Source organism: Rhinolophus hipposideros (genome assembly GCF_964194185.1).
Source record: "Rhinolophus hipposideros genome assembly, chromosome: 17".
In the NCBI taxonomy this organism is placed as follows: Eukaryota; Metazoa; Chordata; class Mammalia; order Chiroptera; family Rhinolophidae; genus Rhinolophus; species Rhinolophus hipposideros.
In genome coordinates this window covers 23,338,435-23,363,801 of record NC_138063.1, presented here as the reverse complement: position 1 = coordinate 23,363,801, position 25,367 = coordinate 23,338,435, and the positions used below count along the sequence as shown (strand labels likewise).

At 43.3% G+C, this 25,367-nt stretch overlaps 1 protein-coding gene across 3 annotated transcripts in view; it reads left to right on the top strand.

Annotated features, from left to right (window-relative positions):
* SETBP1 (SET binding protein 1) overlaps positions 1-25,367 on the top strand; it is a 352,849-nt gene that overhangs the window by 308,376 nt on the left and 19,106 nt on the right. For all 3 annotated transcript variants that reach the window (XM_081078692.1, XM_081078693.1, XM_081078694.1), the window contains exon 5: positions 17,804-17,974. In XM_081078692.1, coding sequence (XP_080934818.1) covers positions 17,804-17,974 — 171 coding nt within the window. The remainder of the gene's footprint in view (positions 1-17,803; positions 17,975-25,367) is intronic.

Sequence of the window (25,367 nt, the reverse complement as noted above, 5' to 3'; positions counted from 1 at the left end):
TTCAACACGCAAATGATGTCTGGCAGAACTTTTTTTGTTGTTTTCTGAATTCCCAGGCAGCATAGCAAAATGAATCACTGAGCTTTGGGACTCAAATTCTCCAAAGTGGGAGGGGCAGGGAAAACCAGCTTCTGCTGTGCGATCAGCAGTCAGAATGTTGGCTGAGGGAGTTAGAGAAGACAGCCGGCAGCCATCCTTTAAGTAACAACTGGACTTCCTACTGTCCATAGCAAGGAGATGGAGATTTAAAGGACTCAAAGGAATTGGTTTCATTCCCTTGTCACCCAGTTAGCTCTGGTCTGCTTCACTGGCTACAGTCTTCCCCTCACTCTGACCCACCATCCTACACTGAAAGAGCAGAGGAGGAGAATGTGCTGATGAATCAGGGCACATCCACCCCATCGCGGGAAAAATAATTCAGGTGTGTCCTCCTGCTGTTGGGTCGGGATAGCATATTTCAATGTCCGCCCATGCCATCAAAGACATGGCTCATAGAGATGGAAATACGTGAACTGGCAGACTTGGTTCAGCTTCCTGTTACCCTCCTGTCTAGTGGCTACATATGAGTTTTCTCCTGGCACACACTCAGGAAACCAAAACATGAAAGGAACCCAGTGTCTAGTTCTTGAGAGCGCCACATAGCCAAGAAACCAGGACTGTATGGCATTGTTTAGTGGTTAAGTCTTTGAAGCCAGCTTGCACGCATTCACATTCTGACTACCACCTGCTAGTTGTAGTAGCAAAGGACAATAACTTGCTTATCCTCACTGTGCCTCCTCTGTTCAATGGGAACAAATATAATGCCCCTCCCTCATAGGCTTGTTGTCAATATGAAATGAGTTAATACATGTAAAGAGCTCGGAGAGTGTCCTAGCATAATATATGCATAATTTAAGTATTTGCTATGACCATTATTATAACTAGCATGCTTGTGAGGTAAAGAGTTTCAGCAACTGGAATGCATGCCTCAAACAACCAGCGGGGAGCCTTCTCTGGCCTTTCCACCTTGCCATCAGGTGTTCCCCGAGTAGTGCCGAGCATGGGGAAGAAGCTCCTGGAAGCTGGACCACCTCCCCACAGGTTTTCCAGGGTTCAGGGCACAGAGAGTAGAAAGAAATGGCTCTGAACCTGGCCAGAACTGAAAAGAAGGAACTGGGTGCTCCCCAACACCCAATACCATGGACAGGTAGTAAGGTGCTGGAATAAAACCAACTTCAGTAGCATCATCTTGGGGGTCTGAGCGACATGGGTGTGTCAGGCCATGTCACCTTTTGGGTCCTAATTCAGAAACCTGCCCTCTCTGCCAGCACTAGGTATTGGTAGCCAATGCCTGGGTTTTGATCGACCTTCACTGCTGTCACCATGACACTTACCTAAGAAGCTAACCTTAATTAATACACATACAGTGCTTAGAAGCACAGCACTCTTACCTTTCCCAAGGCCTTAAAACTTAACAGACTTAACAGACATACAGCTGGTGTTCTTCGGGTGACCATCAGCAGGCTTCTGACCACCGTACCCATGCCCAATGCCTCTTATAATTGTCCAAAGACTCAGAAAGCTTCTGAGGATGTGTAATCAGCCATGCTTGTATGAAGGAAAAGAGGAGTTTTGGACCACACTTCTCACCTGTTAATTTTCCTTTCTCAATGTTTCACACCAACAAGCACCTTTATAATGAAATGCAGTGAGGGAGGAAGTTAGAGGCAAAATTATGCTATTGCAACAATCTTGGGTTGAACAGAGAAAATAATAGATCAGTGGTTCTACGTACGTAGGCCCATAAATGATCTCTTTAACTGAGAGAAAGAAAAGAGATTTGACATTTGGTCATGGGAATATTTTGTCCTTGACTTGGATGTTTTTGTAAGACATTTTATTCATTCAGTCCTCATATTTACCATATGAGAGGAATTCTTACCATTTTACACTTAAGGAAACTGAGGCCCAAAGTCCAACCCACAATCTCCACCCACTAGAGGTGACTTCTTAAAGCAGACGGTTCTACCCAGCATCACTGTAAGATATCAAACAACAAAAGAAAATGCAGCCCAGACGTGATAAAGCTGACCAGCTACTTATTTTGCTTTGTAAAAGCAAATCATTAGCTTGAGCTCTTGCAATTTCCTATGAACCGGGCTAGGGGGGTGGGAGAGATTTTCCCTTACATGTATTATTATAGGGAAGCCCATAATTGAATCTAATTTCTGCAGCTGCCATTAGAAAGCAGGATGGCAGCAGCAGCATCTGGGAAACAACAGAGGCCCATAGAGCAGGGTAGAATGTGCCAGAGTGCAACTGCGAAACCCAAGGTACAGGGCAAAGCCACCTGCCCTAAAGTGGCAGGAGAGTGTGGCCCCCTGCAGCCCCCACCTCCAAAGGCGAGCGGCGCACAGAGTTCCTGTGGAGCAGAACCCCCTGTATCTTTGTTCTCCCTCTGCCACGGCTTGTAAGTATTAGCCTGATGTTGTTTACTTCTTTTCCCAATCTCTCCTAGGAATATGATTCACACGTTTTCAGATTTATTTGAACAAAATGCAATAAATATGCTGCTTCAATTTTAACTGCTGGCCTGTAGCCAGGGTTTTTAATGAATCTGGCCTGTGCTACTGAAGTGTTCCTGGATCTCCAGGGCTCTGGGTACTGTGTGATTACACACACACACACACACACACACACACACACACACACACACCCCTCCCCACCTCCTATTCCCTGGAGGGCCAGTGACTCACAGTCAACTGCAGGTTTTTCAGAGCAGACTGGTTAAAATTAGCAGGAGCCCTTATTGTTCAAGGAGAAGAAGGATTCCTCCATCTCCTTTCACGGCTGCATGGAAATGCCATCTTTTCATTTTTTCCCCCCTTCTGTTGGAATCGCTATACCCACCTCTGAAAGCTGCCATCATCAGCCTTTTTATCTTCCTTTGTTTCCTCACACATGGTCACTAGACCAGGATTAGCCTATGGGAATGGTCATATAAAAACAGCTGGATATTGGGGCTTCATGTGGAGATAAAAGGACTCTGAATAGATTTTCACCACAACCAGTCAGTGCCCCATGCTCTTGAGGCAGGAAGAGGAACATTCCCAAAGGTAGTCCCAGGCATGGCACCTGTTCTCAGAGGAAAATGAGAGATGCCAACAGCAGATCTGAGGCGCCCATCTCCCAGACCCCACCCTCCAGTAAATACAGCCAACAGAGGGTAAAACTGAGGAATCTACAAATGGGTCCCTCTTCGAGACCCCAGCCTCCTCTTTCTACAGGAAGAAGGTCACCAGCACCCCCTCCAGCTGCAGGAACCCGAAACTCAAAAGTTAAGTGCCCATAATGAACACTTAGGGCTATTATTGGTTGGCATCTGGGAACTCCTTAGGAACGAAGGGACTTACAGAGAGGGGTAATTTTAGGGCCTGGGGCATGTTTTCCCACTGGCAACAAAAATGTGGCTCCAGAGACTCCATCTGTCAAGATGGTGGCCAAATGCTGCCTTGTTGCTAGTGAACTCTATCACCTATTTTTCTTCTTTCAAAGAAAAATCCAAGGTCTGATCTCTGCTATTGTTACCCATGATTTTTAGTGATGTCAGGAGCCCCTGTTGCTTTTTCTCTCTTGAAGTTACTATCAAAAGCAAATTATAGCTTGTTCTGCAGGGGGTCTGTCCACCCCACTCTATCCCCATCTCATTTCATCACATCCCCTGATGGGGCCTTCAAAACCATTAAACAAAATTCGCAAAGAAACTTGGAAGTCAGGCACCTGGACAGGCAAATAACGTGAAAGGCCTGGGTACCCTTATGACTAGGGAAGAGGACCAGAATCCAGAGGTCCAGGTGGGAATAGTTTCACCAAAAATACACGGTGGGGCTCCTGAGAGCCTTCATTTCCTCGTCTGTGGAATGACAGAATCCATTAAGTGATCTTTCCAGCCCCTTTATTCGGAAATTCTGAGATCCGGGCAGCAGATGTTGAGTGGTTACTCCCTAACTTTTTTTTCTCCTAGTGATATCTGAGAATAAAGACACAGCTAAACACCTCCTTCTCTGTGTTTCACTTTCTTGAAATGGAATAATAAATGGCTCTTATTTCTGCCATGATTGCTCAAATCATAAAAATCACGCCCCCTTATTTATCATATCCATAGAATTGTGGAATGTTTTCTTATGGAGACTGGAATAAAACACCATCTTGTTTCCACTTCAAGGTAGTATTCGTGGTGTGTATTTAAGTGTGTCTCTCCTATGCCCCTTACAGGCACCGAGGCAGATTCATAAGCACGCCTTGGTGATCACATGATCTCTAGCTAGCCCTTTGCTAGCCCTTTCTCATATGAGAAATACAGAACACAAACTCTGTTCTCAACTTTTTACTTGTCTTCTTGGGAAGGCAAGGTCACCGTGCATAATAATAACAACAGCAACACACGTTGTTAAGAGCCAGGCAGTGTGCTACATACTCAATAGATCTTTATTTCATTTAAGTCTCAGGAAATTCCATAAAGTATTTCTTTTTATTTCCATTCTACCAATGAGGAGTCTAAGGCTTAAATTCATTCATCTGCCCAAAGCTGAGCAGTGATTGAAATGTATCTGACTAATTTTATGAGTTTGAAATGTCGTATAAGCAGTGTTAGCCTGAGTGAGTGTACGCCAGGTGTACAGAGCAGTGATGGAGGTGGGGAGCTCTCTGCAAGGTCAGGGATGTGGAAGTTGTATGTTAGGGAGGTTACCTGGTCCTTGAGTTTATACTGAAGGGAATAAGTAGGAACTAACCCTGGGCAGTGGAGAGGAGGCACTAGTTCAGAGGTGAGAAGGAGAGTAAGGACTCCTGATAGGAGATGTTAAAAGGGACACTGGAAGACCACTGCTTCACCACCCCCTCGGTCTGCTTTAACAACAGGAGAGAGAGCTTCCATTTGCCCAAAACTAGACCCTGGTAACTCTTTACACTGGATGGCCTTCAAGAAAATTCCTGGCTTGACAAAGGGTTGACCTCAGGTAATTTTGATTATTTTTAGAATGGAGCTTATAGAAACAAACACATTCCACTTATTACATAACCAAGGCTGGAAAAACAATGTTTTACTGTCAGTTTTATTACTTGGGAAATGCAATAATTTCCAATTTTGAGAAATACAGTCAGGGAATTATTTTTTAAACTTTTTAAAAAATCCTGTATTGGCTTCATTGGCACTTCTTGTCCACTCCATTTGCTCCCTGAACTCTGGTTTCAGCCTCCTTTCTTTTCTTTGGTAAGCTTAGTTCTCAGGTTCATGTCAAACATGGAAGTTATTTCTTAGCTCTGAGTTCATGGAAATTTTCCAGAGTTGTAGCCTAATTGCACATTCAGTCAGAATTTTTTTTTTTTTCAGCAGGTTTGGCAACTTTTTAATCCCACATTAGGCCATTATCTGCTTGTATCCAGGGCCAACTAGACAAAAGAAACACGCCACTTGCTGACAAGAGTTCTTTTCTTAAGCCTTTGCCTAAGGAAAACCTCTGATTCTTTCTGTCACTTTTTGGAATCCAGACAATAAGGTGTCAGTCTGTATCTCTAGTAGCCATGGGAAAGGAAGACTCCCAGAAAGACTTGGGTTCAAATTCCTGCAAACATTTAATTGTGGTGAGACGCCGAATATGTTTCTTAACATTGCTGTGCCTCATTTTCTTCACATAAATGTGCTTAATATTATCTTCCTCGCGGGGTCGTGGTAAGTTTCGATTAAAAGTGGCACATGTACTTGTTTAGTCTTCAACCAAGGACAGTTAGTAAAGTAACCAAAAGGACATCATTACAAAGTGGCTTCCCTTGTAGGGCAGCTCTAAGGCGTTCCCTCCTGAGTCATTGTTACCGTGAAGTACCCACAACCCTTGGGTGGGACACATGATAGAAACACCCAGACGAGCCTGGACCTGACGGCGTTTCCCAGGCCTTTTCATGTCCGGTAACTACTGCATTTTGTTTCATTTATCTAATAGAAATGAGATCTTTGCTGTCTTCTCAAAATAGAAGTGCTCCCACATTTGGTGCTCAGATTTTCCCTTACAATGGCCAGGTGATTTCCCCCCTGGTTAAGGTCACAGGAAATCTACCTATCCAAAGTGCAGAATCAGGAGGAATTAGGGACCATAAAGAAACTCGAGACAAAAAGAAGTGACATGCCCAAAGTCATAAAGCTAAAGACGAGTGAGCCTGGGAATGCCATCTCCCGAGCCTCTGTGCCCCTACTTCCTCCCATGCAGCTTTCCTTCGGGAATGTAAGTCATGTGTGGAGTCACCGCATGTGAAGATGCTTCTGTCCAGCATGGTGCCAAATATTCCAGTTAACATCAGTATGACGTGGCTGGTTCTCTATTCCGTATTCATCCATGAATGGGGGGGGTGTTTCTGCATTGAACTCATGCCAATGTTCACTATTCCTAACTTCTTCAGTGGTCAGAAATTCAATTTGTATGGCTTGTCTTTCGTTAGGGTGAGAATCATCGCTGCCCTTTCTCAATTATTTTACTAATCCTTGCCCATCTTAACGTCGTGCACCAATGGCATTTTTACCAAGGTCTGCCGCCAAAGTTCCTCTTCGTTATAGATGCTCAGTAGATGTTTGATGAATAAACCAATGAATAAATATATGAATATTCCCAGGATAAATCAGTCCAGCAGCATCTATCATTTGCTGGACTGACTTCAGCTTAAAAATGAAACAAGCCAGGAAATTTCAATTTAGTAAAAGAATTTAGTTTGGGGCCTCTATGCCAATGAACAACTATCTTGACTCCTACTTAACAAATTGTTAGGATGGCAAGGTTTGAAGCTGTAATATGCTTGCCTTCTCCTGGCCATCTCTGTTCTGCTGGTTCACTACCTGCATGTTTTCTACCTGCATGTCTGTCCTCTTGTAGTGGTAAAATGTTCACTCCCAGTTATTGTTCAGTTATTTCCTCTTCTCTCCCCAAACCTCCCATTTCCCCACCCCGTGTTCAGAGCGTCTTTAATAATTTGAGATTAAGCATCAGTAGGAAATTTTGTATTGGGAATAAAGTCCTCCAAAAACTATATCAAATATCCAGGTCATGAAAACAGGAAGAAAGTGTGAAAACCTCAGTATACAAATCCACACTTGTAAAACACACATTGGGTGGGGACTTACCTTCTTGAAAACACATTATAATTTTCTAAAAGTCCTCACCTCCAGCTTCCTCTAAGCAGTGAGCTGTCCAAATGAACAAAACAAGATTTGATTTACAAAAATGATTTGAACATGGGTTTAGGTGTCTTCATGGCAAGATTGACTTACCCATGAGTTTGTCCATCGTGCTGTGAAGGGAACTTCTCATGTGGGGTTTGCCCAGTACAGATTGAGGAAGGGAAAAGGAAATAGAGGAAAAAGGGCAAGTAGGGTTATAAACAGTAGGGCAGACTGGTGAACCATGCGAGATCAAAGGGTCAATTTCTACCCTTGATTTAAAATCATCTTATCTTGGCTGCCTTCTCAGAAACCCACTGGGCACGGCTTTTGTCCCCTGCAATCCAAGTAGTACACATAGAGAACAAACCAGCTCTTTGCCGTGGCTGAGTGTTTGTGTGTCTACAGGGAAATCCTTCATGACGCCCCCTTACTCACATGTGAAACCCCAACTCCTAGCACCATTCCCAGCCTGCCCAGGGCAGGACCCACTGTTACACTTCACCTGCCCGTCACACAGAATTCCTTCCATCCCCAAACATGCCAGTCTGTTTTATGCTTAGTGCCATGCACTTGCTGCTCTCTCTTCCTGGAATTTATTTCATCCCCTTTCAGCCAATACTTCCAAATTATTAGAGAGACCGGAGTGTCACCTACTTGGTGAAGTCCTTCCTGACCCAGTAGGGAAGTCACTCATTCCCCTACCCGCACCCCCACACGTCCCCTCCCCAGTCAGGCTCTTAGGCCTGACTATTGTCTTTATCACAGACTGTTAAAAACTAGTATTTACACGTTTGCCTCCAGCACTCTGAGAATTAAGATTTATGTTTGTGTCCTCACATTTACACCTGGGAGATAGGTACTATTATTAATTTCATTATTGATGAGACAGCCAAAGCACAGAGAGGCTGAATAATTGTCAAGGCTCAAACACCCAGTACCTTGTAGAACTATGATTTGAACACAGGGCACATGGGCTCAGAGCTCACCCTTTGAACTATTTTGAAATGTCCCCCTTCCTTAAAACATGAGCATGCTGGTTACCTTGGCACTTGTACTGTGTTACATATATTAATAGGACTTCTTGTTCTTAGCCATCCAGATCAATTACGGAAGTTTGTATGTGAGTGTTATACCGTTAATAAATTCCATTTTAAACTATTGTTCTAGAATACATGCTAGATAAAATTTCCCCGTGTGGCCCCAGGAGCAATGGAGAGGAATGTGGGTGGTGTTTTTAGCTCAGGGGAGATTGTTATTTTTATTTAAATTTCTTGTTCCTGCATCTTGTTTCTTCAACTAAATTGGTGACTGGCCCAAGACGGGACTGTTTCTTATACCTTAAGGGTCCCCCTAAGGACCTGGAATTGTTGTGTTCACAATAGGCATGGAAACTTTTGCTGACTAAATTAGCACAAGAACAAAACTGCTTCCTGATTGCCAACCACCAAAACTGTCTTGAGAATGTAGCATCATGTTGAATATTCAATAGCTGACCAACTTTCTTACCGCGTTCCCAGCTCTCAGCGAGTTGGAAGTTAGTTGGGAAGGCAGAGATGGAGTGATCACTTGGCCAGCCACCTCTCCTCTCAATCTCCAGCCCTTTAGTCAAGCTTCTGGTAGTCTCCATCCTAATCATCTTGTAGTTATCCGATGTCTCCTGTACTTGTTCCTGGCTGGCTTGTTCTGAGCACATCCTCTGTGCCAGCCAGTGTGCTAAGCATTTTGCAGGTATTATCTCGCTTAATTCCTGTGCTAGCCCTCTGAAGTTGGTGATTTATTAAACCATTTTTTTTCTTAAATAAGGAAACTGAAGCTTCGAGAGGTTAAATAATTTGAACAAGGTGAAATACCTAGTTAAACAACAGAGCTGGGATTTAAACCAGGGGCCTTCTTACTCCAGGGTCACAGCCTTGTCCACCAGTTGAAAACGCCTTTCCTTGTAAGTAAATAGTGCGGTTCTCAATAACTGGCTAACAACATTTGCATTCCAGTTCTCTCTTATGCAGAATGTTTCTGTCTCCATGTCTTTTTTCTCAGGTTTCTCCACTTGAACCCCCCGCCCTTTTGCATAAGGACTAAAAAATTGTACAGATTTTAAAATTCTGAACTAGCATCTTATCCTCACCTCCCTGATTCCATGACCCTGGATAGTTTGAGGCTGTGTTTTTCTGAAATTCGTATTCCTTTTTTTTTTTTTTTTTTAATAATAGAATCCTGCCTCCAGACCCATTTCTTGGGTCTTCCAAATGAAATCCAGAGTGCAGACATCCTTATTCTCTATCTGTCTCAAGATGAGGCTCTTCGTAACTGGACTGACTCCCTGAGAATCTGGGAGTCTAATGCAGTATTCCCTTTACCAGTCCCAAACCTCCCCAATGACTCAGTTTCATTCTCTGATCTCAAGCCCCACCAGGGGCTCCTCATTCCCAGTGTCCACTTCTGGAAATGTCCCTTCACTCTCATCTGGGTGACGGAGAGACCTCCTCTGATGCCCTATTAAAATAGTCCCCTTTTATCTTACATCATAGTATCAGTCTTGCTGCCTGTAACGGCACGTTGTCCATTAGCTCTGTTTGTACACCAATACAATGGTGGTAACCAACACAGGCATTATCCAAACCAAACATCTGGGACCACTTTGGGTCTGAAATTTCCTTAGAGGATGGTTGGGGAAGAAAAAAAATGCACTTTATCCCATTTCTTGAACAGAGGCTTGCATAATCAACCAAGTAGAAAGAAATGTTGAGATGCATTTAACCTCATTAGTTTCAGTAGGACTGGCTCTCCCTAATCCATCAGAATTGAGCTACATTAGTGAAACTCCACTATCTCCCAATCTCATTTACATAATGGATGAGATGTGAAATGAGCCCAATGCAAGGAGTGCCGCCCGGAGGCATCAAAGTTTATCACAATATGTAAGAGTTCTTTTAGATCATTGCATTAAATTTCCACTAACAAGATACCAAATTAATTGTCTGTGTTACTGTACTAGCCCAAAGTCTAGCGAGTAGAGAGTATCAGTGAGGAAGGTAGCTGGGGTTTCAAGGACTGTGAGCGGGGAGGGAAGTGATGAAGGATACCTTAGCTTTCTTCTGCCCCTTTAAGAAATCCTAGGCACCTCTGTAATCTGATGGTGGACTTTGGTTTTATTAGTGAGGTAAGCGAGGATGAGTAAATCAACTGTATCAGACAAGCCTCAGGACATCTAGAAATTGATCATTCTGCCGAAATAAGCACTCTGTGTTTATTAGCTGGGAGTTCATCACTATCACTTCTCCTCATCCAATTCCTAAGAGATTTCAAAGCCATCATCATGGTATTAGCTCGTCTGACTGAACTACTAGAGATAAAGATTAGGAGATCTATCTAATGATGGGTCTGAGTTTGTGTGATTTTTTTTTCTCTTCTATTGCAAAGAAGAGAGCTTTTGTAGCACACAATCTGTGTCTATATATGTATGCCTGCACACAATTACAATGTGCTTGCATTCTGAATTGAAATAGTGGAACGAAGTAGGTGGTTTGAAGAAAGACACCCAGTAAAGCTCTTGAAACAATGCAACTTTCCCATCCCTAAGGAAATAACTACTGAACAGGGGGACGTATGCGAAGCTGATTTCTCTAGCTGACACAGTGTGCCTATACAGTGGGTGACGTGGCACTAAGAAGATTAATTAGATTCCATAACCACATTTATAACCCAACATCCATTCATGGCCAGACTCCTACAGATATGTCTATAAGAGATGAGTACATATCGGACTGATCTCTCACAAACCAGTAAATATGCATTTATCTATTTATGCATATATTTATAGACACACATGCACTTAAGCTCCTGATATCAACCTCTTTTCTCAATGTGGCTTCTAAATAAGCAGTAATCAAAATGCAAATAAGGTGACCCAGTTAGCATCCAGATCTGTATTACCATGCAGATGTGCTCTGTGACTGCTCTAAAGGTAAACAGGAAGACACTATAAAAGGGGCTCATATTAACCAGCATTGACTACTAACCCCTTCCTATTAGGGAGAATCTAGGGAAGACTCTCCCAGAGTCCATGGTCTTAGAGCTGGGATCAAATCTCTCATTTTTGGTTTGATCTGTTTCTAAACTGCTCTGTGAGTGTAGAATGAAAAGCATGTACCGGGAGAGCAAGACTGCTTCCAGGAAGTTTCAGGATGTAACCTGTGTGGGAGAAAGCTACCATGTTGACCTGACACAGTCCCAGAATAAGGCTGGAGTCAGAGGCACAGTTCTGCCATCCTCCCTTGTGTGACACCAGGCAAAGCAAGTTATGCCCCCTTCCTGGGGTTCAGTTGCCCAGGAAGAAGTGTGCTAACTCTGAACTGCCTTGCCATTACTTGGCTGAAGCTTCTCTGTGTTTATCTATTGATGAAGCATGTAACGTGCCTTAGGAACATTACAGTAGCAAATTTTTAAACTACCTGAAAGCCAAGGACATAACAAGAGTATACTTGGTGCATTGTGTTATTAAATTGATTTTAATTACATGTATGCATTGTTTCTTCCCTTGTTGATACCAGTTGAAAATTCCTTTGTTCTGCTTTTTAGAGAACAGGTACCACTCAATTGTCTCTACTTTTTTTTAAACGGGAGCAGTTACATCAGCATTCTACTTAGTTCTGTCTGTCTGCCCTTTGTCCTTCTGTGGCATGTTCACTGTCCACAGACACGTGGCTTGAGGGGAAAGTGGAGCTGAAATCTAGTCCATCCTATTCCATAAGCAGTGGTGATACATTGCACATAGGAAGCCATGCCTTTTTCTGATTTTCTCAATGGTACTCTCTCTTTACTAACACATGGGTCCTTGGTCTCTATCCACCTAGACAGGATGCCTTTTTCTTATTCACCTAAAGATAACTGTTTGAGTAACAGAGGCTCTGCCTTTTGATGATTAAAAAGCACTTTGAGATCTTTTGGTGACTTTAAAAAAAGTTACAGCTACCTTATGCTACACAGAGATTATTAGAATGTAATTCTTAGAAAACAGGAACTTCGACTGTTTTGACCAGTACCGTGTCTCTGGTATGGTAAATGTTCAGAAAATATTTATTGATCTAAGGAATAAGATGGTGCAGCAAAAATAACACTTTTATTGACTTTGGTACAAAAAAATATTATTTCCCAAATCCTAGGAGTATCTCTGGCTTGCTTCACTTTCTTCTGTCACATCTATCCCTCCTATTGCCATGAGTGACAGTCGTGTGCAAACAAGAAAAAATAGCCATGGAAGAATCTGAAAAGATAACCAGTATATTAGAAAGGGAATTATTATCAAGTTTTCAGGAGCAGTTTCCTCTTGTGAAAAATATGTTATTTACCGCTTTACCCAAACGTCAATGTGTTTTAGGAAAGGAAAGAACATCAAGTTGGGTCAAGACGCATGGATTTCAGTACCATTTTTTTTCCCATACACATGATATGAGAGCCTGGGCAAATCATCTAGTCCTCTGTGCCTCAGTTTCCTTATTTGTGAATTCGGACTTTCACCATCTGCCTCTTGTTATCCACAGAGATGCTACAAGAGGCAAATAGCATAAAGCACATCCAAGTTCTTTGCAAGATTAAAAGCCACTGACTGCTCAATATAACATGCCTCTCAGTCCATGCCAAGCCCTGTATTCTACGGAGTAAATGGGATCAGGGAGGTGACTGCAGGAAGCAAGCCTCCCAGGGGTGTCAGCCTCTCCCACTATGCCAGCCTAGGTTTTATCACCAGGAAACATCGGCATTTGCAAATCTTACAATTAAAAAACTAATTAAGGTGTTCAACAAGCCTATATTAATCACATACTGTTTCCTAGATATACTGCTTTCTGCAGTGTATGTTACAAAGTAAATTACCTATGACTCCTGGGGTATGATCCCAATCAGTCTCTCAGGTTAAAGAACCTCGGAGATGAGGACCCAACTAGTTCTTCCCACTTCTTACAAGCTGTGTAATTTTAGATAAGTTATGTGACCTCTCTGAACCTTCATTTTCTCATCTAGAAAAAGGGAGTAGATATTAGCCATCCCACAAAGGACTTTTTGTTTGTTTGTTTGTTTGTTTGTTTTCCCCATAGAGAAAATAAGATGAAGAAGGTAAGTAGCTTTATAATTACTCTAAGGTGAGGCTGGTTTTTATTATCCAAGGTCACAGAGCTCATTAAAGGGATCCTGGGAAAGTCGGCCACCAGAGCCTGCTTTCCTCCGTGACCCCTGTGACCTTGAGCAACCTGGGGAAGAGGTAATTGAACAGCAACTACTACTTCGGAAGAACCGGAATCAAAATATCGAAGCTATTGACTCACCCTTAAGGCAGTAAACAGTGCTTTGGTCTCTGACCTTAGTGCATCCTGGGGCAGTCAATAACCCGGCCGCTAGATGCAGCACCTGCCACTGATTCTGATTTGGGAGTACTTTAACCTTGAACTGAGCTCCAAGTAACCAAGGCAACAGGAAGTGAGCTTCTGCGTTGGAGGAGTAGGAATCCATAAATCAAATCCCTAATGCAAACACGGTGTGCAGGTAGAGGTTTGAGGGGATAAGTGGTCTATGAGAAATTACCTTTGAAAATGAGTGACTGTCCCTCGATACACTGCAGCACAGTTTCAAAGACTTTGAAAAGAATGTATCAATAGAGGTCAACAGGTTATAGCAGAATGTTTTCATATAGGTTTCACTTTTTTTTTTTATTTCCTCTTGGCTCTGTCTTTAATTATGAACAGATGTTGGACCCACAAAGTTATTAGCATTGTTATTTCCTCCTTTAAAATCGTGCTGGCCTCCACCTCAGCAAGCTGCAGTACAATTTGTCCTGTGTTGGGGTTCGGAGATGCTCTGAGCTCAGCGACCAAGTGTGCTCTCCATAAAGCCTGTTTCTGATGTTGGCCTAGGGATCCCTTCCCAGATTAAGGTGTTTTCTTCTTCCCTCACGCCCCAGTGTAAGCAGCTCAGTGGTCCAGTCTGTACGATGCTCTGCGTAGAGCTCAGTTTCTTTATGATCAATCTCCAGCCTTAAAAATTTCCTTCCCATGGAGAGAGAGAATCCGGGCTTGGGCTGGGAGGACACTGTCCAAATGCCCACCACCCTGCCCTCCCCAGTGTGTGTGAGCACTTGGTTCTGAACTGTTTTACGTTTGCCTAGTCATTTGGGTACCTTTCCATGGAGCATCGGCTGCCACCTGGACTGAGGGGAAACAAAGACTTGCAGTGGCCAGCCGGCCTGATGCCCTCGCTCAAGAAGCCTCCCATTCCAGTCTCCTGAGGCCTCTGCTCTCACACAGATTTTGTGGATTACAAGTGCTGTTAGGTTAGCCTTTGTTGAAAACATAGCCAATATTTCTTGCCCGCGTGCGTATACCATTTCTTGGATTGTTTCCATAATCCTTTCAAAACTTGCTAATATCTGAGAAAATGTCAGGGCTTTTTTTTTTTTTTTTTTCAATTTGTTTTCAAATTCATTGGATGGCAGCTAGCAAACAGCCTATAATAGAAAACCCTAAATTATCTAGGGTTTTCAAGACAGCTAAATAGTGACAATCTGAATTAGAGAGTGTTTTAAGTGTCATTTTCTTACTTTTAACGTATTCCGTAACATAAACACTGGAGTAGGAAAGTATGCCCAATAGAGGTATGATCGGATCAACTTTAATGAAGTGATGTGGACTGAGACTAATTTGGATTGTGAACATTTGCATGAAAATGGGTACAACTGAAATGACTTGAAATCAGTTTGTTCCCAAGTGAGAGTTAAATATCCGCCTGCTAATCAGGCTTACGGCTCATTCCCTGAGCATGTCATAATCTGAGCAAAGAATTACCTGCCCAACCTGTGTCCACAGGTACACAGTTGACATATCGGTGAGCTTTTGCAAAGGAGCTGTTAGATCAGATAGCACTCAGACAGTTATAGGTGCAGATGTGATCTGTGGACAGGACGCCAGCGTCCATTTGATGGGAGCGAGGCCGTGGCCCTGTGGAGTTCCGAAAGGGGATGTTCATCAGACTCAGGACTGTGGTCCCCACTTCAGATTTGTTAGCGGCACCTCCGTCTGCCCCAATGCCAGGCTCTGGTAGGCGTCTAGATTTTTCCTAAAGTATGTTTCTTTTCTCAATGGAGAAAGAGTTCAGTACATGTTTGTGGTTTTAAAAGGATGAACAATAAAGCAGGCTAAGGAGTAAAGGTTAAAACTCCCCCTTCCTCACCAGTCTCCCTGGTGCTTTCCTTCCTTGGAGTAAGCACTGCTAACTGTGCGGATGTGTCTCCTTGCGGTGGTTCTGTGCACATTTTACACATGTGTGTGTACTTGCCTATTGCTGGCACACCATATGCATTCGCGGCACTTCCTGGTTTCCAGATGCTTGTGCCTTGCAGTCTTTCTATCACAGAATTTGGTGTGTGTCTACCGCCACTGTCAAAATGCTATGGAATGTAAAATTTTTTTAAAAAGTCTACATGGTATTATTATTCACAGCATCTGGCGCAAGAGGTTCAGAAACAGGGACGGAGAGTAGGAGGAAGGTAGTCGAAAGGAAATGAAAATGTCAACATGGACTTTCTTCCACAGATACCTTTTTTAGGTGCCTGGAAAAGTGACTTCTCAAGGTGTGGTACTAGGGGCCTCTGTGTCCCCAGCAAGAAACATGCTGTCAGCAGACTGGAGTCGTGGTCAGGCGTCAGGCGATGGCCCGGTAGAACAAGATGATGCTAGGTGTAGTGTCTGGCTACTTCAAAACTTCCAGCTCTGACATTAAGAGCTGCGTGGGTGTAGTCACTTCTCTCTTAACCGCTCAGAAATGGGTTGTCTTCATCTGTAAAATTAAGAAAATAGTAACCTCCACACTACATGATTCACAGGGCTGTCATTAGGCCCCGGTGAGCTGTTGTCACAGTGGTGGTAAGATCATGTTACTCTGGGAGAGTACCGCTCAAGTTGGTTGGGGTAGAAAAACAAAGTCAAGAGCTGCCGTGTTTCCCTGAAAATAAGACCTGGCCAGATAATTAGCTTTACTGCGTCTTTTGGAGCAAAAATTAATATAAGACCCAGTATAATATTATGTTATGTTATGTTATGTTATGTTACGTTACGTTACGTTACGTTACGTTACATTACATTATACTGGGTATTGTATTTTGTATTGTATTGTATTGTATTGTATTATATTGTATTGTGAGACCCGATCTTATATTATAGTAAAATGGGACCAGGTCTTATATTAATTTTTGCTCCAAAAGACACATCAGAGCTGATGGTCAGGCTAGGTCTTATTTTGGGGGAAACAGGGTACTGTGATGAAGCCCCATATGTTGTTGTTGCTGCCAGTGAGTGCCGTGTAGCCTATAAGTGAAGAAACTCTGAGCAGGTGACCATTTCACATGGGTTCATTCACCGCCAGCCTCTGGACTTATGCTTGGATGAGTTGGAGAGTCACTTTTTGCAGTGGAGGATGTAGAGAGAGCCCAGAAATCCTCAGTCATGCCAGGGAAGAGCATTGAGCCTTTGCTGGCTGGTTTCGGTTGGGCTTGAGGAAATAGCAGGTTATCATAGTGATAGTAGCAATCACAGGGGCGATAATGAGAAACACTTACCTTGCGTGGACTGTGTGCCAGACACTGTTCTAAGCACTTTGCATAGACTGACCTGTGGGAGCTGCCAGGCACCTCTGCAAGGGTGTTCATCCCATTTGTGCAGTTAAGGAAGCTTAAAGCTTGGAGAGGTTAAGTCACTTGCCCATGATCACACAGCTGGAAAGTAAGAAAGCCTGGATTCAAGCCCAGGAAACAAGGTTCCAGAACATGTTGTACAATTTGTTACATAGTAAATTTCCAGGCCCTTCCCGAGGCACCTCGCAAAAGTCTACCCGGGCTTTTCAGCATCATAAGAACATGACTTACGATGCTTGAGTGCTTACAGACACTCAAAGGCCCTCAGATCAGCTCTCCCTTAGCCTAATGGCTGTTGTTCCACACCAGTCCCCGGTCTCTCATCTGGATCGTCTTCATTTCTCCATCTATGACAACATATGCCTTTCCCTCATCCGTGCTGCTCTAGCATGAGATGAGCTCTAGAAAACCTCTCTTCACTTCTCCCCACATGAATCCCTACCTCCTGAAAACTCCCCAAGCACCTAGGACGGATGACACACATGCCTGCCCGTAGTTGTTGCCCTTTTTTTTTCTTGTTATTTAGTCTTGCCTCGCCAGCTGGATGAGATGAGAAGCCTCACCAAGGTGGGATCCACTTCTCCCCCTCATTCTGCACACAGCGTACAATACTGCCTCTGCCGAGATGGGCTTCTCAATCCCTGGGCGGCAAAGCATGCCACATGAAGGAGTCTACTGTTTCATTAGGCCGATGCCCCGACCCTGCTTCCAGGCTGCCAACCTGGAAAGTCTTCGCCACTCACCTCAGCCACAAAACCAAAACCAGTCATGCTTCTCTTTTTTTTTTTTTTTTTTTGCTTTAAACATTCTAAAATTTCTCATGCCAGAAGGAGGTCAGATCATTTGATGATTTCCTCAAGTCGTTTTCAGCTTTTATGTTGTCTGTCTTCCTGTTCCTTCCAAGTAACTACAGGCTTTGTGGTTCTTGTGTGTTTTTTTAGGGCTGCCAAGTCCCCACTTAAAAGTGGACCAGACGGCAACACATGGTAAGAACGAGGGCTGCATGTCCACCATGATGACCAGGAAGAAGCCAGCTGCAGCTGACAGTGTCGCACTTCCCCCGGCCCCAGTGTTATCTCTCCTTGCTGCGTCTGCAGCAACCTCGGACGCAGGTGAGCACTGTTACAGTGACGGTGGGCATGGAGATGGTCCCCTAGGAATGTGCTGTTGATGGGTAAGAGTGCTCTCTTCAGCCAACCTCCCATAGACACTGAGCATGTGAGCTGTTTCAGCCCTGGACTTTTCAAGTGGGAGGAGGTCTAAGAAAAGAAGGAGATCAGCTAGGAACCTGGACGCAAAAGACCTCTTGAAGAAGCTTTCCAGTTTATTCTAATACTGGTCCAGTGAGGAGCACCAAAATGATAACAGTATCAATTAATCTTTATCGAGCTGTAGTAACTATGAGTCTTCATCCAGGGTCTTATGTGTGTTATCTCATGTTCCTCATAAAAAATCTCTGTGAGGTAAATACTTGTATCTTCATTTCAGAAGACGAAGTCAAGAGTAGAGGAACTTGCCCCAGGAACCTGCGGGCAATCAGGATTCCAATTCAAGACCTACACCCATGCTCCCAACCACTGCATTTCAAACCACCTCCCTTGCTCCCCAGGGTTTGGAGACAGTACTAGAGTTTACCTGAGGCCTTGATTCATTCGACCCCCATGATGTCATGAGTTCCTCAATAGTCACAAGACTTCTCACTGGCAGTTGATGAAATATAAATTTTTTATTCTGACATCCCAAATGCTCTGCCTTCCTCCATTCTCCACATAATCTCTCACCAGCACCCCCTTTGCCACATGCATCCCTACAGCCAGGAAGGTAGGCCTTGGACTTGGCTTAACACCTTTCTTTGAGAACAAGCTCCCTCAATTCCTGTTCACATCTCACCAATCGTCAAGGCCCAGCAGTCACACCTCCTTCCAATACCTGTAGCACCCAATGTCTCTCCCATGGCTTCACACCTGCTCATAGGCTGCATGAGAAATGTCTTCTATTTAACTTTTCCCTCATAACAGAATTAATTGTACATACTTCCAAGGTAGAACCTATGATTTAGGTTCTTGCTCTCTTCATGGCATATGGAACGATGGCCCATTCCATAAATATTTATTGAATTAATGGATTGGTAATTGGTAAGCACATTATAGTATTTAGAAATGCCTATTATGACTAGAAGCCCAAGAAGAGATGCATTACTGATATTCACTCCAAACTCATCTTCTAATTCAGCGGGTTGCTTTGAGCAGAGAACTCAACTTGTCTGCGTACCTACCTCTTTCATGGAAATTATCGGTAATTAGAAAATGAGCTTAATTGAAATAACAGAAAGAAAGAATTGGGAGGATACTTCCTACAGGGAGTGCAGCAAAATATTAGTAGGTGTTTTGTGGTAAAAGATGTTTTCATAGTTAAACGAGTTTAGTGAATGCTGCCTTACACCTGCTTCCTTCCTGCAGGGCTATTTAGAGCCTTCAAATGACCAGTGTTCGTTCTCGGGTTCCAGGAGGGAGACACACAGAATTTCACAATCTTATTTGACCACAAGAACCCATTTTTCTGGAACTAGTTCTTAACATCTCCTTGGAAATGGTATTCCCTCCAGCCATTTGGGAAATCTTGCTCTGAAGGAATGGGATCATCTCTCAAATACGATCATAAATCTTCCCATCTTTGACACGCTAACTGTGAAATGAAAAGGTTTGGGTGGAAGTGCCAGGTAAATAATGCCAGCGATGACTACAAGAAGAGATCAGAGGAGGGAACCTCACAGAGGAATGGGAAAGAAGCCACCCCCAAGGCTTGTTGGATCAACAGCCCCTTGTGGGAGGGCGTGCAGGCAGAGCGAGCGATATGGACAGAGTCCTGGAAATGGGAACTGGTGCCATGCCTGGAACTCAGGGAAGCCATCCCTTGGCTGGAGTGAAAGATTTGGGCCGCAGTCTGCACTACCCACCCAGAAAATTGCTTAGTCGACCTTGTCAGTTAAGCTCTGGAGACCTCCCTTTATGGATTTAGAAATTGGCCTGCATGTTTCTGCCTGTACTTGCCAAGCACAGATATTTCCCAGGGGCAAAAGACAGGTGGTTCCCCATTTTCTTCCCCCTGAACTCTTTCCATTCATTGTAAGAGAACTCATTCTTGGTATCCCCGCCTTCCATGGGCTTGCCTCCTCTATTTGCGTTTCATAATTTACAAATATGCCAAACAGGCACAGAAATGGGTGGGTATTAAACTTTTAAACCTGCCTCTCTGGTAATCAGAGCTGAACCAAAGCTCTCCTGTTTCAGGATGCAGGAATGAGCTATTTATTTTTGGCAGTGCTAAATTGAGACCCTCATGAGAGTTTCAGATTTGGTCCATTTCTGGGTCTCAGGCCGCTGAGCAGAACTTTTGGGGGAAAACAAACGCAAGATCAACCCCAAGTGTTGCAGGCCAGACTTCCTGAGATTCTTCCTGAGATCCCCACAGATACACAGCTTCCCACAGAACCAGAGAGAGATAGCATACCTCAGGCTGGGCGCCTGTCCAATGCCCTATTTCACATGTGATTCAGAGATTTGCCTGAGGTCATACAATTGGACTGGAACCCAATTTCTTCATTTACCTCCTGGTTTCCAGTGAAATCTCACTTCTGTCATAGGCCCAACATTACAAAAAGCAGATTTCTTTCTCTCTAGCTGTGGACTCCACTTCTTTTAGAGACTAGTGAGTGAAACTCATAATTTGGTGGAGTGCATAACTTTAACAATGTCAAGCACACGGTAGGCAGTTAAGTCATTTCTGGGTTCTATTTTATTCAATTGGGTGCTTGTGCATTCATTATTCTTTTTGTTTTCTTATTCATCTCTCCCTGTAAGTGGGGTAATTTAGAATTACTTCTTGCTATATACAGAAATCAACTTATTTTTCAATAGGTCTACATTGTTAAAGAATGGTTTTGAAGACCCAGACAAGCAATGGGGAGCAAGGAAGCCAGTAAAACTTAGTGGCTTATCGAACAAAATTAATTTAAGAAATGTATGGAGATAAACAATACTGAAATAATTCTATTAATTAGAAATCCTTTTCATTTAAAAATAGTGGATGCTGAAGTGTCTAGGCCAGTTCCTAACACATAGTAGATGCTGAGTAAATAATCACTGAGTGAAATGAATGGTTGGGAGGCAGGGGCTGCTGCCGATACAGCACCAAACGTGGTGGGAGGCATCTGAGCAAAGCATGCTCCGTCTTAGAACTGCCTGCAATCACATGGCAAACACTGGACAGACATGTGGTAGGCTGTTGAGAAATAGTTGCCAAATAGATAATCAGTCTATAGTCTTAGCAGTACTTTTTCAAACAGGTGATCTTTGGCAAAAGGAAAAAAGGAAACATTTCCCATTTTATGTTATGAACAGGAGTAATGAAGACGGGTCAGAGGTTTAACAATATGTCTTTTCTAGCTCCTGTGGGGTGTGTGTATGTTTTGTTTAAGACAATTTTTTAGCTTCTCAGAGTCTGGGAGGCATGCTGATTATGAAGTTATTGATTTGGAGGAGGAGGTGGAATCAGATGGCGGGGCAGGGTGGCCAAACTGAGAACATGTCATTGTGTGAATTGCTGGGGGAAAGCGGTAGCCATGGCTGCCATGGTGCTCAAGCAGGTCAGCCCTCGTGATCAAACTGCTCCACAGCTATTGGTCATCTGCAGTCCCCTGGCACTAGAATGAGGTCGGATTCAGGGAGCAGTGCCTCGTCATCATGAGTCATTAGGGCCAATGCAGTCAAAGCTTCAATCAAGTTTGTTCAAAGGGACACATACTTTGAAATAACCTCTATTGCTGTCCCAATAATAATGTAATAACCATATCAGATAATCCAGACCTGAATGGGTCAGGCCAATTTTTCTGATCGTCTCCGTATTAAACTACCTTCTCAGGAGGTCATGCAGGCATAGAGAATTCATGATTTTATACTGAAGCAGACCTCTCCCCCCACTTTGCAGTATTAAGATGAGACTAGACTGCTAAGTAGACTACAGTAAAACTAGACTGCTAAGTAGACTACAGTAAAACACCAAGAAAACAATCTCTAGGGTTCTGCCCCTGAACGTCTAGAGTAGGAATGAGGGAAAAACAAGCAGACATATCCTTCTTGTTTTCTCTCTGTCTCTATCTCTCTGCCTCTCTCTCTCTCTCTCTCTCTCTCTCTCTCTCTCTCTCTCTCTCTCTCTCTCTCTCTCTCTCTCTCTCTCTCTCTCACAGACACACACACACAGTACTCTCTGATCTTAAATCCAAGGAGAAAAAAAGACACATATCAGGGTTGCTATCGCCAAATCTCAACTGCTCAAGGTGTTAGCCCAGTTAGAGATAACAGAGGGAAGCAGAGAGCACAGCACTTAGTTTGTATCTGTTTTGTATCTGGGCTAATCCATTATTCTCTTACACTAGATAATCTGCCTTGTTTAAAACTACCAGAGCCTATGAGTAAGTGAAAACATTTAAATTTCACAAGTCTATTAAATTTTTAGACATTTTTCTCTGAAGACGAGGACTGATATTAGGTAAACCATTTAGTCATTAAGCAAACTGTCAGCCCTATTGGAACTGACTGATGTCTGTAATCAAGATGCAAAATCTTAGACTTGGAAAATGGCCTCTACGAATGAAAGAATGGATGCTTCATTCTAATGGACTCAGAATGAAACCCGGTAGTCTCGTAGCTGGAGCAAAATGATGGTGAAAAGTGCCTTTAACTCCCAAATTCTTGGATCCCGAACTTTTCTCGTAAGCAGCTGCCATCTGTGGAGAGGGGCCCAGAATAATGAAATTATATCCAGGTGCAAAAAGCAAAGAACAGGAATTTAAGAATTATACAATTATTTATTTCACTTGCTTTTTGTCCTGTGTGGAATCATGATCTGAAACTCCTAACCAAAATAACAGGTCACTTCAGCCAAAAGTCTAGTCTTTCAAAAGAACCTAAAGGGAGCAAATAAATGTGCAAGTTAATAGGATTTGGAACATCCAAGGGCCATAAGTATACAAGTTGAAGAAGTCTTAGAATTGTAAAATAAATTCCTACAAGTCCAGACTAATCACTTAAAATATAAAGAAAATACTAAAAATCATCATCATCTAGAGAAAACAAACCTGTATTTTAGAAACAAAGCCTTCAAGTTGTTTGAAAAGTGCTACTTTCGGGCCTGTTTTCAAGCAGCACAGAGTAAGTCTGTTTGCCTAGAGAGCTCTTCTGAAGGTGAGGCTCCTAAAAAGCCCCCTTGTCCTCAGCTGTACACCATGAAGACACCCACAAGGGTTGGAAGCTTCTTTGCTTCCCTGAAGACCCCATCATACCAAAAGCTTTCAGAAAAACCTCCAAAAATTCTTCTGATTTTTGTCCCAAAAGGATGAAATCAGCTCTTCCCTGATTTAATCTGGAAAGCCTAACACAGCTCGGCTGACCCCATAGCTGTGGCTGTAAACATCCAGAGAAGCACCAGACTCTCCAGAATCTGGCTTTTGCCTCTGCTCCAACCCCATCTCCTAGGCAATGTCAATCAGCACCAGACTTTTTTGGAATCCCCACTGTCAGAGTGTAATTTTCAAAAAACTATATACCCACGTCAAAGATCCATAGAACTCTTTGATGAGGAAACCAACATGGAGATAGAGCTGATCCAAAGAACAAGTGGAGGAAAAGAGCATTATAGGAGTGTGGGCATCAGAGAAAGAACACCGAGCAAGATTGTCCTAACAGGCAATAACACCATAATCTCTGAGCTTTTCTACTGGCCAGAAATCATTTGCATCTTTTTCTGGGCAAACACCTACAAGTTATCATATTACCAGGCAGAGTCTGGGCCTTTTAATCAGTAATGGTTAGTGAATCCAACAAGGGTACATTTCCCTGGATAATTAATAATCACTAGGCAGGCCTGTAAAACGATACCCTCGGACTCCAAAAGAACATCCACCCTTCCATTTGTTTCTAAGTTTTGGCTCATTTTTCTTAACACCACACATAGGCCACACAATGCTCTAGTTGAATTCATGTGTTCTTCACTTCAGATCTCCTGCATTGAAATCTCAGGACTGCACTTACCAGCTGGATGATCTCACACCTCAGTGTTTACATCTGTAAAGTGGGGGAAAAGCATACCACCTAGTGTAGAAGATTGTGCTGCAGAATAAATGAGATAATTGTGAAAAATCTTACCAGGGTGCCTGGCACATAGGAAAAGTTCGGCAAATGAATACTATTGTTGCTGCTGCTGCTACTGTTGTTGATATTATTGTTTTTGCTATTTCTACTTCCCACTCTGGAATGTTCCTCCCTCCGCCACCTACCCTTCAAACTATCTGGATGGCTAATTCATGATTATTCTTTAAGACCCAGCATAGCCTCCTTTAATTCTGAGAAGCCCTCCCTTGTCCCCACTTTGAGAACCAGGCCATGGCCAATTTAGATACCACCGCCTCAGAGCTCCATGGCTTCCTCTGAGCCCATAGATCATTGATCTCTACATTTAATAGTGTCTATGTCCGTGCCTGTGTCCCAGCTGGACTGTCCACTCCCCTATTGGCAGACTTTGTTCAACTTTGAAAGCCCAGTCCATAGCACTGAGGTGGGCGAGCAATATACAATCATTAAATGTTGATGAAAATACTTTGAACAAGAGTTTCCTGCACAAAACCATCTGACTCATGAAAAGACATATTCTAGCATTATATCCATTAAAGCTGACAGTCAGTGATGTGACTTTATTTTCCACATCAGCACCAGCAAACAGCAAACCATCCTGGGAATGTTCAGCGTGGGGAAAAATCTGAGAGGGACCTCGTGAGCCTACAGAATCCCTTTTGCAGTCAGGGCAGACCAGCTCCTGGCTAATCCACCAGGATATCCTAGGAGAAGATTATTGTCAAGTGAAAAGAGTCAGCCTATATGGCATGGCATGTGCAGTACCTGGGTGTGGGTTTATTTTGAGAAGGAGGAACTTGTGTCTCCCTTCACTCGGAAGTTCTGTGGGATTTTCAGGATGAGCCACTCAGTGGAAGGCTGGAGATGACATCGGCCTAGACTGTTCTTGATATTATATGTGATTGTCTTGCCTTGTGGTTGGAGTATTGGTTTCCTGAGGGCAGCGACCATTTCCCATTTAGGTTTTGTTTAATTCAATTAAGTACTGAGTCTCACATGACTTCCTGGAAACTTGGGTGATATGGGATGATAAGAAGAGAAGCCAAAGCCCAGAGCACTGCTGTTACACAACCTGTCATCATATTTGGATGTCAAGAACCCCACACAGTGTTGGATACATCGTAGATACTCAATGAACATGTCTAGACTTGATTTATCCAATTTTTTCTCCCCAGAATTCAGATTTTAGGGAAGACGGAAGGTTTAACAACAGGTTTGAGAGTTTGTGTCTGTGAGAAGTTTAACTCGATTTAGCTTCTCAGAATTCTTCCTACAGATTATGCTCCTAACTACCTCTTGCCACAGCCAGACCCTCTTA